This window comes from Zeus faber (assembly GCF_960531495.2).
Source record: "Zeus faber genome assembly, chromosome: 1".
In the NCBI taxonomy this organism is placed as follows: Eukaryota; Metazoa; Chordata; class Actinopteri; order Zeiformes; family Zeidae; genus Zeus; species Zeus faber.
This window is the reverse complement of record NC_137193.1, coordinates 44,562,840-44,576,705: the sequence shown is the minus strand read 5'-3', so window position 1 is coordinate 44,576,705 and position 13,866 is coordinate 44,562,840. Positions and strand designations below refer to the sequence as shown.

General features: G+C 42.4%; 1 protein-coding gene across 1 annotated transcript in view; it reads right to left on the bottom strand.

Moving 5' to 3' along the window:
* Window positions 1–8,796: 8,796 nt before the first annotated feature.
* Window positions 8,797–13,866, bottom strand: part of cacna1ea (calcium channel, voltage-dependent, R type, alpha 1E subunit a) — a gene marked incomplete at both ends in the record, with an annotated part of 104,782 nt that continues 99,712 nt past the window's right edge. Inside the window, 10 exons of the mRNA XM_079996616.1 lie at window positions 8,797–9,348; window positions 9,552–9,733; window positions 10,074–10,221; window positions 10,523–10,657; window positions 11,326–11,500; window positions 11,651–11,757; window positions 12,183–12,283; window positions 12,494–12,601; window positions 12,767–12,872; window positions 13,554–13,650. Coding sequence (XP_079852742.1) covers window positions 8,797–9,348; window positions 9,552–9,733; window positions 10,074–10,221; window positions 10,523–10,657; window positions 11,326–11,500; window positions 11,651–11,757; window positions 12,183–12,283; window positions 12,494–12,601; window positions 12,767–12,872; window positions 13,554–13,650 — 1,711 coding nt within the window. The remainder of the gene's footprint in view (window positions 9,349–9,551; window positions 9,734–10,073; window positions 10,222–10,522; window positions 10,658–11,325; window positions 11,501–11,650; window positions 11,758–12,182; window positions 12,284–12,493; window positions 12,602–12,766; window positions 12,873–13,553; window positions 13,651–13,866) is intronic.

Sequence of the window (13,866 nt, the reverse complement as noted above, 5' to 3'; positions counted from 1 at the left end):
GTAAGGGTTACTGTGAGTGAAGTAAGACTTCTTCAGCCTGTACTGTGTACAGACTATACCCTACCGACACTGTGCTGTGATTTAGAGCTACCTACTGCAAATACGCTTGACTTGCATACTTAGAACTGTTGAAACAGTCCCCACATCTAATATTTGCTCTGACTAACCAAATTAAGCTAGTCATGTCCTTTCATGTTAGTTTTACGCATGGAGATTGGAGTAGTCCATATAGTCCTTGCAGGTGAGCTCTCCTTAATCAGTTGATGACAAATGGCAATGAAAAATGACAACTTACAGTATGATTATCCTGCATACAACTACTTCTTTCCTCTTTGTTTACCATCAAACTTTACATTGAGCTCTCCCTCCTTCCCCCCCCATCCCTCTCTTTTCCGCTTGGTCGGGGGAAATAGAGGACTGGTGCCCAGGTGAGGAATGTGACATAGGGGTCAGAAGAGTGAGGAGCCGGTGCCCAAACAGGGTTGTGGAGGGGTTAGCTTACCGTAAAGGGTGTGCGGTGATGTTGTCGTCAAGTTCCTCCCACAAGCATCAGGCCCCAGGTGCTGGATTGTGGCCCTGGGCCCCGGTGGTCAACAGGGGGCGTTCTTCTGTCAGCAGCAATCGAGATAGATAGAGTCCAATCTCCAGACTGGACAGAAACACACACTGTGTGATGCTTTTGGATGCATACACAGTATGATTTTCCATCGGTAGTACTCATCCCCTGTACGAATGAGCATAGAAGAATCTTGGCTCGAACCTCATCTGCGAACATCCTCCACTTCCAGCCCCAAAAACAACAAACAGTGTCCGCTCCTCTGACCAAAACACAGATACATCAGACCTTATATTAGAAGACCTCACTCATATGGAAACCTAAGGTGCAAACAACAGCACAAGGCGACAAATAAAAAACACAGATATACAGACAGAGTGACACCATCTTATACTCATGTGGACGTAGATATACAACATCCAGATGCACACACGCACACGCACACGCGCGCGCACACACACACACACACACACACATACACACACACACACACACCGTGCAGTGGACTTGGTTAGACGTGAAATGAGTTTAGGTGTAGAAGTATGGATTTGAGGCCGACAGAGTGTCTGGGCTCCGCAGACTGGATTCATACGGAGCAGTTTCACACGGCAACGTAAACTTCACCACAAAGCTGACAGACTGATAGAAGATGGGAACCGCTTAATGTATAAACGTTCAAGGTCAAGTTTAACACCCAAACCATTAGCTAAATTCCCCCTGGCCGACAGTTCACGGGAAGGAAGTCCCGGGTCAACAGAGGTCTGTTCTACGAAGCAGTATTTGAGGTTTGGGGAAAGATAAGTTCAGGTTTAACCCTGGCTTTTCAGTGTCACAACAGTGGTTCACGTTTTACCGCGGTACATCATCATGGTAACTTAGCGTAGGCCTGGTGGCACAGTGCTTGCACTGCTCCTTCACAGCAAAAAGGTCATGGGTTCGGTTCCCACCTGGGGTGCTGTTGGCACCATGCTCAGGTGAATTATCTCCTGATTAAGGGTCTTTCTGTGTGTAGTTTGCATGTTCTCCTCGTGCTCACGTGGAGTTTCCTCCTTATAACATTGTAAGGACCCCCACCAAAAACATGCAGATCATCATCTGACCAATGATGGACGTTTGGAATTGTTTCCCAGGCGTGTCGCTGTACACTGCTCACTGCTTCTGGCTGCCCCCTGGGTTAAGGACAAGCCGGGGTGGGTTAAATGCAGAGAATAAGTTGCACCGGCCACTATTTGTAGCGTGTGTGTGTGTGTTGGCCGCCGTCTCCGCATGGGTGCATATGCTGTGTGATGAGTATTTCTCTCTCTCTCACAGTATGCTGCACACTGAACCTGCTCTGGAGCAGGTTATGTTCGAGATAACAGATGAAAACATATAAAAGTACCACCTACTGACCAATCAATTTTCTTGGAAAATGGCATCACCATTCCTAGAAGATCCTGTGGACGTTGGTGAGCAAATAGTGAGAGGGTTCCCTTCTAAGGGCTAGAGTTGTTAGAGATCGACAAAACCCTTTGGCTTTCCCAGATGAGAATCTGTATGAAAGATATCGATTCTCAGCAGAGGGACCCTAGAGGGAGGGCAGTGAGAGAGGCTATCACTAAGCAATCTTTTGCCAAAGAAAAGGAAAATAGAACAGGCCTTTTTTTTCCATTTATAAGTCTTTATTTTTAAATTATTTTTGAAAAATACGTTTTAGTGCAACTGTAACCCATGCCTGGAAATAAATTACGTTACTGAGATACCTTGTTTTCGTATTCTATTCTACTTTGAGCTTCACTTTTTTGATGTGAATTGTTTTGTAGTCAATCTCGAGTTCTAATGTAATCTTGTCCAGAGACCTCACATTGTCTGCTCCAACCTGAAACAAATAAAACAAATTATGCAGTTGCTTTAACATGTAAGCATTGTCCATTTGCCTTTGTCCCTTTGGCCCAAGAAAGATACAAATTGAAGAAACATGCAAATGTCACTTTGATTGACCTGTTTAAATGTAGGTTAAACGGTGGGATTTTCCTCTTCCTGTAAAATTAACATCATAGTAAAGGAAGCAACTGATTCATTTTTGGATCGACAGCACTTGAAGCAGTTATTTGTCCCATGTGCAGACCACTACCATTAGCAAGTCATTAAAGAGAAATCAATTACAGCCAAGTTTCCACACTATTACCATCTGTGTAAAGATGGGAAAATTGATAACTGGATAAAATTGTTAGCAAAAGTCTAAAGTGCACCCCCAAAGTTCTCTCTGAGCATACGGTCTCTTGGGCAAGGGCTTCCACCTGAGAAAATACGAAATGTTCAAGTTCAAGTTCAAGTTCAAGAGATTATTTGTCACATAAGTACATATACAAAATGTAAATCGTCTCTTGAATCCATGATTCAGAAACCACAGATGACATGCCAGTGTATATGACAGGTTGCTTTCACTGTTACCCCCGTATGGTACAGCGGTACAGTATGTAAGTTGGTGGTGGCAGCAACAGCAATGTCTCCCCATCAACTGCAGAGAAAGTAAATACATTTTACTACTTACACCTACAATAATGATTATATTATATAATTATGTTTTATTAGCAACCCAGTATTTTAACATTGACTGATTGAAACATACCCTGTACAGATTTTCCTTGTTGGGAGCCCAGGGTCTGTATCATCAGACCCTGGGTTCCACCAGGGTCTGATGATACAGGGCCTTCCACCCCTTCCATTAAAGGGCGATCCTGATTATTTGTTGAGGGCCTTCTTCCCAGCTGTGGTGTTGTCCTGCGGGGGAGAGCGCCATTCTTCCTTGCTTCCTGCGAGCAATTTCAAAGCCATTTGTATACCGATATCATCCGAAAAACAGAGACTGATTAAAGCACTTAAGCCTCGTCCTTGTTGACCTTATAAGATTTGCAAGTAAGCCTACTTACCGGTTTGAATTATGCTTTTATATTTGTTCTTTATTTACCCCCAAGACCGTTTAAAACTGCCATGGTTGCAGGCTAGAATTGTCTTACACGCCACAAGAATACATCTAAGCAACACATTAATTTAATGGAATACACAATTGTAGTTATTATAGTCAGATCTATTCGTGCCTTAATAATAGGGTGATATTGAAAAGCCTATTAACCCTTGCATTGCGTGCATGCACACTGTCTGCAACTTTCTGCCATCTTTCCTTCCTGCCTTTGGCAGCAGCAACTTTGTTGCCTTTAGCCTGGTTTAACCAAGCTGATAACCAGTGTTGTGACACCCATCATGACTGCGTTGTTATCCATGACTGAGTTGTTAGGTTGAGTGACGCCAGCTAATGAAAAGATATCCTGGGTATGTTAAACTTGCTTTGTAGTATAAGCCCCTGGTTTACTCAAATCATGTTGACCTTATCAAAACTCCAAATGTCAAGTCAAGTCAAATGTGATTAACGAATACAATGAAAATGGCATGAAAAATGGAGTTGAAGTTTTCTTTATTCTCTTTGGGGCAATCTGTGTGCGCTTTGGTTTTCTTTTGTGCGTCGCTGGTTGAAACACACAACGGACCATAAATATTTCATGCAGCTCAATGGAAAAAAGATTTTTTCGGTAACAGAAATGCCACCAGAGTGAATTGGTTTTAAGTTCTCAAAATGTCTAATAGTGCATGAGCGTAGTTGTCAGTTTGAAGGATTGTGTCTATTTGCCTAATATAAATAATTCAGAGGAAAATATATGAGAACGTGTCAAGCGTAATGTATAGTTTTGATTAGTGTCAAAAATTGATGCAGTGAGAGGTGGTTTATTCCAAAACACATTTTTTGAATATAGACACGGTTACCATCTGTAATAAGGGGTGGCTGCTTCATGTCCCAATTGACATATAAGCTCTGCCTTAACATTAGCCCCCCAGAATCAGGTTGATGAACCAGACACCAACACATGCTCATTCCACTGAGATTGTATTGAAAATGTACAAAACAGATGATAGCTGTAGCACAAACTTCTAAATTTGGATGTTGGATGCACACGTTTCATTGTAATTTTGCCAAGCAATGCTCTTAAATAGAAAAAAGGACTGTTTTGCAACTCACTGAAATGTAGCTCATGGTCATCACCAGAGCATGAGCTGAGCCTCTAACTAAGCAATACTCTCAAAAACAGTCTAGAGCTAGAATGCTCAACCAGCTACAGCTCAAACAGTTTCTTCATGCACCACGAAACATTTAAACCTTTAAATAGCAAGTAGGACAACTCTGGTCCATTGGGGATGTTTCATACATAATTTCACAACAACATCCTATCAGCATTGATCCTAATACCTGTTACAGATGCAGCTGCCTAGAATTGCTTGCTGGTCCGTCACAGGCTAGTGACAGGTCGGTGCCTATCTGAATGGAATGAATGGATATATCTGGCTGGCACCCGGATTGGGGCAGCAATGCTGAGTGGCTGGTGCCTTGCCTCTCACCATCTAGGTTAGGGCTTTTCTTTGCGCGGCTCATGCTCACAAAGCATCGCCACAGTGAAGGCCCTTTGTGAGACAATGTTTCTGCTTCAGTCCAGACACTGACCTTCACCCGCAACACAAGCAGCAGGCGCTAGTTAAATCGAGTGTGTGAATCTCCGGGAGGTTTCTCTACACAAACGTAACCCAATGGAAGTTTCGTGACCATGTTGAATTTTGCAGAAGCTCCTTTCATGTGCAACCCAGCGGTCTGGAACTGGCAGAGCGTCTCTGCTGGAGACGAGATGAAGCAGCTGCTGCTAAGTAGGAGCAGAAGGTATGGACTGTCACCTCCCAGTTCTCCCACCTCCATTCTCTCTTTCCAAACTTGCACACATTATGTCCATACTGTACATGGCAATCACTGTTTTTTTTTTTGCACAACCTGCACATCTCGCTAACTTCCCCCCTGTGGCTTTCACCGACCTCATTTATCTTAGTTGGGTATTTATTGGGGGGGGGGGGGGGGGGGGGGGAGACTTTAAAGCCAAAAGTTCAGCCAAAACAATGCTATATGAACCGCAGCATCTGAAGCATTTCTGACATTAATCATCCAAGCATTGGCTCAGGTTCTCTTTTGAGTGTTGTGCAAAATGTAATTATCCATTACTGGTCATGGTTGCAGTCCCGCAAAGTGGTTAATCCCCCAAAGATACATCCAGTTATGCTCAGTCGGTTGCAATGCGAACTTTGGTGATGACAAAGAAGCCAGAGGATAATCTGTGTTGCTTCTTATCCATATGTATAATTAAAATTCAATGTGTAATATCTAACAGCTTTATGAAGCCCATAATAGGCTGTAGTGCTTTACAGATAAATAGTTTTCTGGTTTTAATCCAACTTCCAAAAACAAGACCACAAATGCTGCCGGGTAGTGGAGCTCCCTTTTCATAGAATTCCACAGAAGATCTATTTAATTTAGAATAAAGGTTGTTCATTATTCATTTACGCTATTGCAAACATTCATTCATTAAACCAAGTCTTTAATGGGCCTTTAAACACATATGCAAACACTTCTTTTTCAAAGCCAAAGACAGGTATCAAGTTTGAATTACAATATAAACAGCGCAATAAATTTTACATGAATTTATTTGACACAGTTTATCCTACATATCTAGCTAAAAGGTTCTCTATTCAGGAGATCAAGCCAGGCTGAACAGGAAACTGATTCCATAGGACTCTCCAGGCACAGAGTAGGTGGGCTGTACAGATGTCCTGTACTGCGGGTGCTAAACACGGTCCTAGAGGCTGTGGTCTTAGTTCTGCCCTAATCTATGGACTTTACACATTAAACCTTGAACTTCACCAAACAATCTTTAATGTAAAAGTCCAAAAAGGGCCATCTGTGTGAAATACCAGCCAGCTACGTGATGTGTATGGAATGTCTCAGCCCAGGTATGCCCAATATTCACATTTCAGAAATGTCTAACTCAACATATTACAACACAGCACATGATACAAATATACATAAACTTTTTTTTTAGGGTGACTAATCATATATGTAAAAGCTGGAATGCTCAAACATATTGACCATGAATGCGTGGGTTTCAAATAAAAGCTGTGTTACTCTGTTGGATAATTGTTGTGTAAGTGGAATGGTGTTTTTGAATACTATATGATATTTTGTCTACAGTAAAATTAAGACAAATCCGGTAGCTCTGAAGTAGGCACATCCAACATCATCCTCAGCAGCAAACAGCAACGTCGTTGCATTGTTATTGTGTTCGGTATTGTGTCAAGATTTGGAACAGGTCCGAGCTGGAATACAGCACACATCATAGAATCTGATCCAAGGGAAGGACACCCAGAGACGGGATGAGTTAGTAATATGGCAGTTAACAATATAGACACAGCACCCTGCTCCTGTCAATCTTTTCCCATTTCTAAAAACATCCACAACATTGAAATCATTTGCATCACATGTATAAAGGACAGTAGATTTTCATCAGATCATCATCATCATCATCATCATGATCATGATCATCATCATCATCATCATCATCGTCGTTGTCGTCACACAAAAGGCAACATATCCTGAAAGAGACACACCTTCTGCTCTATTTACAGGAAGTAAATGGCTTAAGTAAACTCTTGGACTTTATCCAGCAGCGCACGACATCAACAGTGGTGAACGTTAAAACAGGGACATTGAACGCACAGAACTAGAGCCCACACCATCGTATTCCAAGGCCAAGGTCCTAATGATCCATTCACAAAACAGACTTCCCTGGCACAGTCCATTTCGTCCAATGGAGCTGTGGAATGCGAGTCTCCTGTCCTTTCTCAGGTTTTGGTGCCAAATGCATTGTATTTGTGGACAGAGATGATACTATTCTTAGATTTCAATGGCGGTCACATGACATACAGCAGCCGTTGGTCCGGTGTCTGGAGGAAACGTGAGAAGAGTCTGGCCGGTCGAATGTTGTGCATGCTAGTGTCACCTTGTTCCTGTGTTGTACCTGTCCTATTGAAAATGATTCTAGTTTGCTTTGGCATCTCTTTCTGCTAGGGGGAAAATTTTATAAAATCATCATGAAGAGTATTTATTCATTAGTCTGAAAATAATGCCCACAGACCGTGTGGATGTCCTGTTGTTCAAAGCAACTGTTTTCAGATAGCTGGTGTCCAGACGTACGTAAAATCGATCCCTGTTTCGTCACTACCCATCACTATGCACAATTAAGAGGCAATAGCAACCTTCTGGAATTGCCCATCAATAAAAGTCATAAACTAAAATACATTCCTCATAGTTTCACATGCTACTTGTGTGTTTGCCTACACACGATTCATTAAGACACGTTTGAACCTTCCTTTCACTGAACTTTGTTCAAATGACAATCAAAACACCAAATTACTGTATGTGGGAACGCCTGGCACTGTGTGGGTTCAACTGCAGCGAGCCACCTACTGTAAATGACACTGTGTCTTTATATTTCTCGTGGTTTGGAAAACACAGTTCATACTGACACACTCATAAATGTGGAGGAACAGATTTGCAAAAAGATACAACTAAATAAATGAGTAAATAGATGCCTCAACAAATAAATAGTAAATAAATAAAATGCTATATATATAAAGATCCATAAATAAATACACTTGAACACAAATAGGGTATAAATTAAAATAAATAAATAAAAACAAAAAAGTAAAATGAATACATACAGATTAGAATCTGTAAATAATGACCACTATTAATTAGTGTCCTATTTGATTAAATTTGGTAAAATTGATTCCTTCATTCAGTTCTGTATTTGCCTATTTAATTATTTCTCCATATGCTCATAAAGGGAAAGTCAACCAAAAGTGGTCTGCCATTGTTTGACTTATATACTTATCTGTTGAGGCATTGTTCATTAATTTCTTTACTTTTGGCATACTTTATACACACAAGCGCACGCATGCATGTGCATGCACGCTTGCACACCACTGTATTAACCTGCACAGTCACACACACACACACACACACACACACACACACACACACACACACACACACACACACACACACACACACACACACACACACACACACACACACACACACACACATTGTAATACACAACCGCACGACTGAATAGTACAGACAGGACTCAGTACTGGCTCATAAGCTGCTACGACTGAGAGTTTATTAAGTTTATTAGTACTACAGAAGGGCCAGAACCTCTCTGAAGTGTAGAATATTTGCTTCTTAAAATTTATTTGAAGTTGAAGGAGCTGCTTGATGGTGACCAGTCTTTCTGCTGATCTTCTTTCTAATATGTTTCTTCCTTTCCTTAGCAACGGTCATCCTCGTCCGTGTCGCTCAGCAGCTCAGTGGCACCGGAAGGACTCGCCTGGCCCAGGTGCTTGGGGAAATGCCCGTTGGGAACCTGCCATGAGTGTCTGAGCTGCGGTGCGGAGCTTATGGCGTTGGCCCGCCCCAGGCTGGTTGCTATGGCCGCCTCGAAGGTGAGAGTCTGCTGCTTGTCTCGTAACTCCCCGCCCTGGAAGTCCTCGTGGAACGGGAGGTAGGGCTCCGAGATGTAGCGGTGCGGGGACGGGTGGCTCACTCCAGAGCTCTGGGCTCCCTGACCGCCGCACGACCCCATGCCTCTACCCTCCCTCTCGGCCCTCCACGGGGTCTCTACGAAGGTCCTGGGGCCATCCTGAGGTGGGGGCTGGGCCTCGGGGGAGGCGGCCGGTGGTGAAGAGGGCTGGGCTCGGCAGACGAGGGGTGAGTAGGAGATGTGCGGCCGCGGGCGAGAAGGCGTCTGGGGGAGCTGACGCCGACCGCGAGGAGTGGCTGAGTCGGCACTGGAATTGGCGGGGCTGCCGGATGTGTTGACCTGAGACACACACAATTACACACATGCATGTGCACACAACAAACAAATCACTCTGTGGTGTGGGGATGGGATGGTATCAATATCAATTCATTAAATAATATGTACAAATTTACGGATAAAAATACAACAAATTTCAAGCCAAGTAATTTGTGACTAAAAGTAAGCACTAAGCACAGTTTTGGTTTCTCCTCTTGCAAACCGACCTGCTTCTGTAAGTCACGTGCGCGTCCCTCGCTCGGGGACCGGGACGGTCTCCTCTCTCCTGACTGGTCCTGGCTGCGCTCCTCTGAATTGCATCGCGACACATCAGGAGACAGCAGGTGGCGACGTTCCTTCGAGCGTCCCCTCTCGTGATCCCCGGCATCTCTGTGGCTTACTCTGGTCCCTGAGAGGACAGAGATATTGCAAATAGTCAAAACAAAACAATGAAATGCCTTTCAATAAAAAATAAGTAAGTATTACTCTACTAATTTCAGTTTCAGTTTTTATCATTATTACTATTGAATTATTGGTCTTGAGCTACTCCCAAGTTCATTTGAACAATACAATTAAACAATTAAAATAATTTTCAAATCATATCAAAATGATTTTATCAGGCTTATTTATGGGGGCCTATTGTACAACTGGTATGCAGAATACAGAAAACTCAGCAACACATTTCAAGATAAAAAATATAACGTGAATGACAAAATATCTCATTGCAGATTGCAGTGTGTTTAGCTGACCTCTGTAGCTCTTCTGCCGCGGCTTGTGCATGTGGTCGGGGCTGATCTTCTCCAGAGAGTGCTCCTCCTGCCACAGCCCGTTCACACACTGGTCCCCGATGGTGGAAAAGGAGCGCTTCATCAGTTTACTGTCTGCCACCGTCCCGGGCTGCGTGCAGAGAACAGAGAGAAACAAAATAAACCAAATTCACACCGAAACTCAAAAACTATAATGAGCCAAAAAAACTGAAGACCGTAAGTTCTGGTTTAATAAGTTCCCGTAATCATTCCATTCCAATGCAGTTTCTTGTCAAATTCCCTGAGGCTGTGTAATTAAAGTTGAGAGGGAAAACAGAGTCTGTACCCAGTTTCTAATTTCCAATATTTCTGAACCATTTTATACATTTCAGAGCACTTTACGTTACTCATTATACATTGTACATCACTAAAAGTTACTTATTATTTATTACCTGAGCATCAACAACAGCCAGTCTAGGCATGGAAGATGCTCTGATGGAAGCTGTCTTCCTGGGTGATCTGACGTCAGAGGCGTCCTGCCTCGCAGGCTGGTTCATCACTCTGTTATACTCCAAAACCTCTGGAACCTGGACAGACAGTAGTATTCACTCCTCCCAAATTTTGGAATAACTTGGCAAAATGTAAGCGATTTTACCTTTATTATGTAATAACACCTGCATTTTCTAATAAACATCTTGAACTCAATACATCATATGTTTTTGCAGCATTTTGTAATAACCTATGATATGGTGGTGGTTAGAGAAATATTTGGCTGAATGAAGACAGCAAGTGTTGTTTGTTATAATTCATTGCATTTTTATATATTCATCATAAAGAGTTATACTTAACCACTGAATGGTTATTACAAAATGTGGCAAAATGTATTACATATTGCTTTTAAGATGTTTATTACAAATGTGGCAAGTTTTTACTAATTGCAATGTAAAGAAATCCCTGAAGTGAATGCAAATGTTTTTCTTAAGCAGATTGAATTAATTCCTTATAACCTAGAAAATAACACTATTTACGCTTTATCTGTTTTGAGTTTATAAGGTGGCTAATGAGTCTAATGAGGTAGCCTTTTATCCACTGATTGACACAAATGTTATCGAACAGAATTTCTTCCTCAAACGGGTTTTATTTTATTTTTGTATATTGAGTGTATGTGATCAGATGCTGAGGGGCGATGCACACAAAAAATTGTTTGCTTCTGTGACAGAAAAATTTGTGAAGCAAAGTGTGGGATGGTCTTTACCAGTGTGTGTAAGTGGTGATGGTGGTGGTGTTGATGGAGCGGGTGGTGGTAGTGGCTGTAGGGGAGGTGATGATAGTCATCCACGTCCTCCTTCTCCTCCATGGTGTGAGCCAGAGGCTGCAGGAACATCTCCTGGGGGGAGACGGGGCTCAGAGCCACGAAACCCCCCCTGGTGCTGGGGGGAGAGAGAGAGGGACAGAGAGGGAGAGAGAGGGAGATTCATGGAAGACTCATGATTAACAACACTTATTGTTGACTATTAAACTTGATAATATCTAGAAACATGTACATGTATTCAGTTAGATTAAAAAAGTGAGTGTTTTACAGCGCGGATCCAGCACTGTGTGTGAGGAAGGGCAGAGCTTTGGCGCTGCACAGGATGTCCTGCGGCAGAGAGGACGCATCCATGCGCTGGAACATCGGAGCGTGTTTCTGTTGGGAAAAACAAGAGAGAGTTTAAAATATGCTTAATAAGCAAATTAATCATCCATAATTAATTAATAAAGCCTGTTAGAATCGGTTTGTAAACAGATGAAAAAGAAAAAATGGTTTATAGGAAGAGAAAATATTTACCGTAAATGTGCATAATTTATAATGTCTATATCTACATAGTTATTTCCGAAAATACTTCATGGCTTTATATACTTTAACCTTTCGGCTAATCCATTATGCTCACTGCTCTTGAAATACATAAAAGATTGTGACTTTAATTTAAAAATAATTATTAATATAATTTTAAACCAATAAATCAGTAACAGGGATTGAAACCCATTGTGTGTGCCATTGCACCAAACTGGCACATTCATTTGGTTCTAACTGGGATAAACAGTTAGATATAGAAACTGGCTGCACATCACCTGTTCTTCCAGCTGCTGCCGCAGCTTCTTTGCTTTGCTCTGTTTGTAATAGTCCATGATCATCATGGCAGCATAAATCTTCCCTATGGTCATGTCACTGGCTGGAAAACACACATCAGAAGACATTTTCAGCTGAAAAATTGCTCACAAATTAAAAATGTCAATAGCAGATAACACATGATGAGAATTTGCAGGTTTTTAAAAGGTTTAAAAAAAATGCTTATGTGCATTTACTACTTCTAGAACAGTAAGGGGGATTCAACCACTATGCTACTGCTCCAACATGGTGGGGTGTGTCATATTCACGTTACCTTTGTGAAGCGGCACCAGTAGGTCTAACGTCTTCTGAGAGAGATGAGGCCAGATGATGCCGATCTCTTTCTGCAAGTCAATGTCCATCTGACCTCGGTCCTCTCCCCCTGGAGTCATGCACAAACACATGTAATGCGACCACCAAACAGTGACAGATGTCGCGGACAGGGAGATAAACAGAAACCAAACAGATTTTTTAAAATCTATTCATCATCAACTGTCATCTCAACTATTCTATCTACCGTCTTTGTGTGTTTGAGTTTGCCACTAACCTCTGGCGATCTTCACCTCCAGGGCCGTGCGGATGAGCGCCATGAGGGTGGAGGTGAAGTGCACCGTCATCCCTTCATCCACAGGCATGTTCATAAGAACTAGCCTCTGAGAACAGCAGGGAGAGGAGAGAGATTTACCAAATAACACTGACAGTTGACGACACAGCAATCTATTAGGGATCTTGTATCTAAAAGTTCTACCACAGTTTGATTTATGTTATAAAACAACAACGCAACGCGTACCTCCATCCCACAGCATGCAGCAGTGCATGAAAGCTCTGTACTAAAACACAAAATAACGCATCACCACAAACACACACACACACCTGATGCGCATAAACCCACGTACACATCACAACACAAACGTCCAGGTGAGGCAGGAGGGACAAGCAAACAGAAAACGTGAGAAACACAGAATGAGGAATGAAAGACTTGAAGCATTTCATGAACATCAACCATTTACAGCAAAACGTAAGAGAAACAAAAGGTTTGAGCCTTTGGATGTTTAACAACTTGCTTCAACAACACAAGGCCTGCCTGCTGGCTTTGAATTGCAACAAATAATGCTGACAATGCCAAAACAGTCAAATCATGTCTACAGCATTCATTATCTGGCTAAAGAGTGAAAAAAAACCCACAACAACACTGGAACATAAAACTGTTACAACAAGCGTTATTCAGTCATAGAACAAACAGAGAAAAAAAAAGCTTTAGCCAATCCAGTGTGTAAAACACAAAATGGCAATGCTTGCCCAGAGCATCTGCCCGTCTTTAGTGTTTGGTCTACCTTATATGCAACCTTGGAGGGACATTTCTTGCCAAGGCCAAGAGGTGGTGACATGTTGGTCAACATCTCATACATGTCAGTGTAATGGATGCGACCACTGGGGGCACCAGGCAGCCATGAGGATGAGGAAGGAGAGGGGCAAGGAAGGGGGCGGATGATGGGCAGGTTGAGGAGGAGAAATTAAAGGCGAAGAAGTCGGGGTGTGCATTCCAGAGGAACAGCAGAGGGGAGAGGAACACAAAAAGTGAGAGAGGATAAAAAAGAGAAAGGATTATTTCATGTGACCCGACAGAAAAGGAGAGGAGGGGGAGAA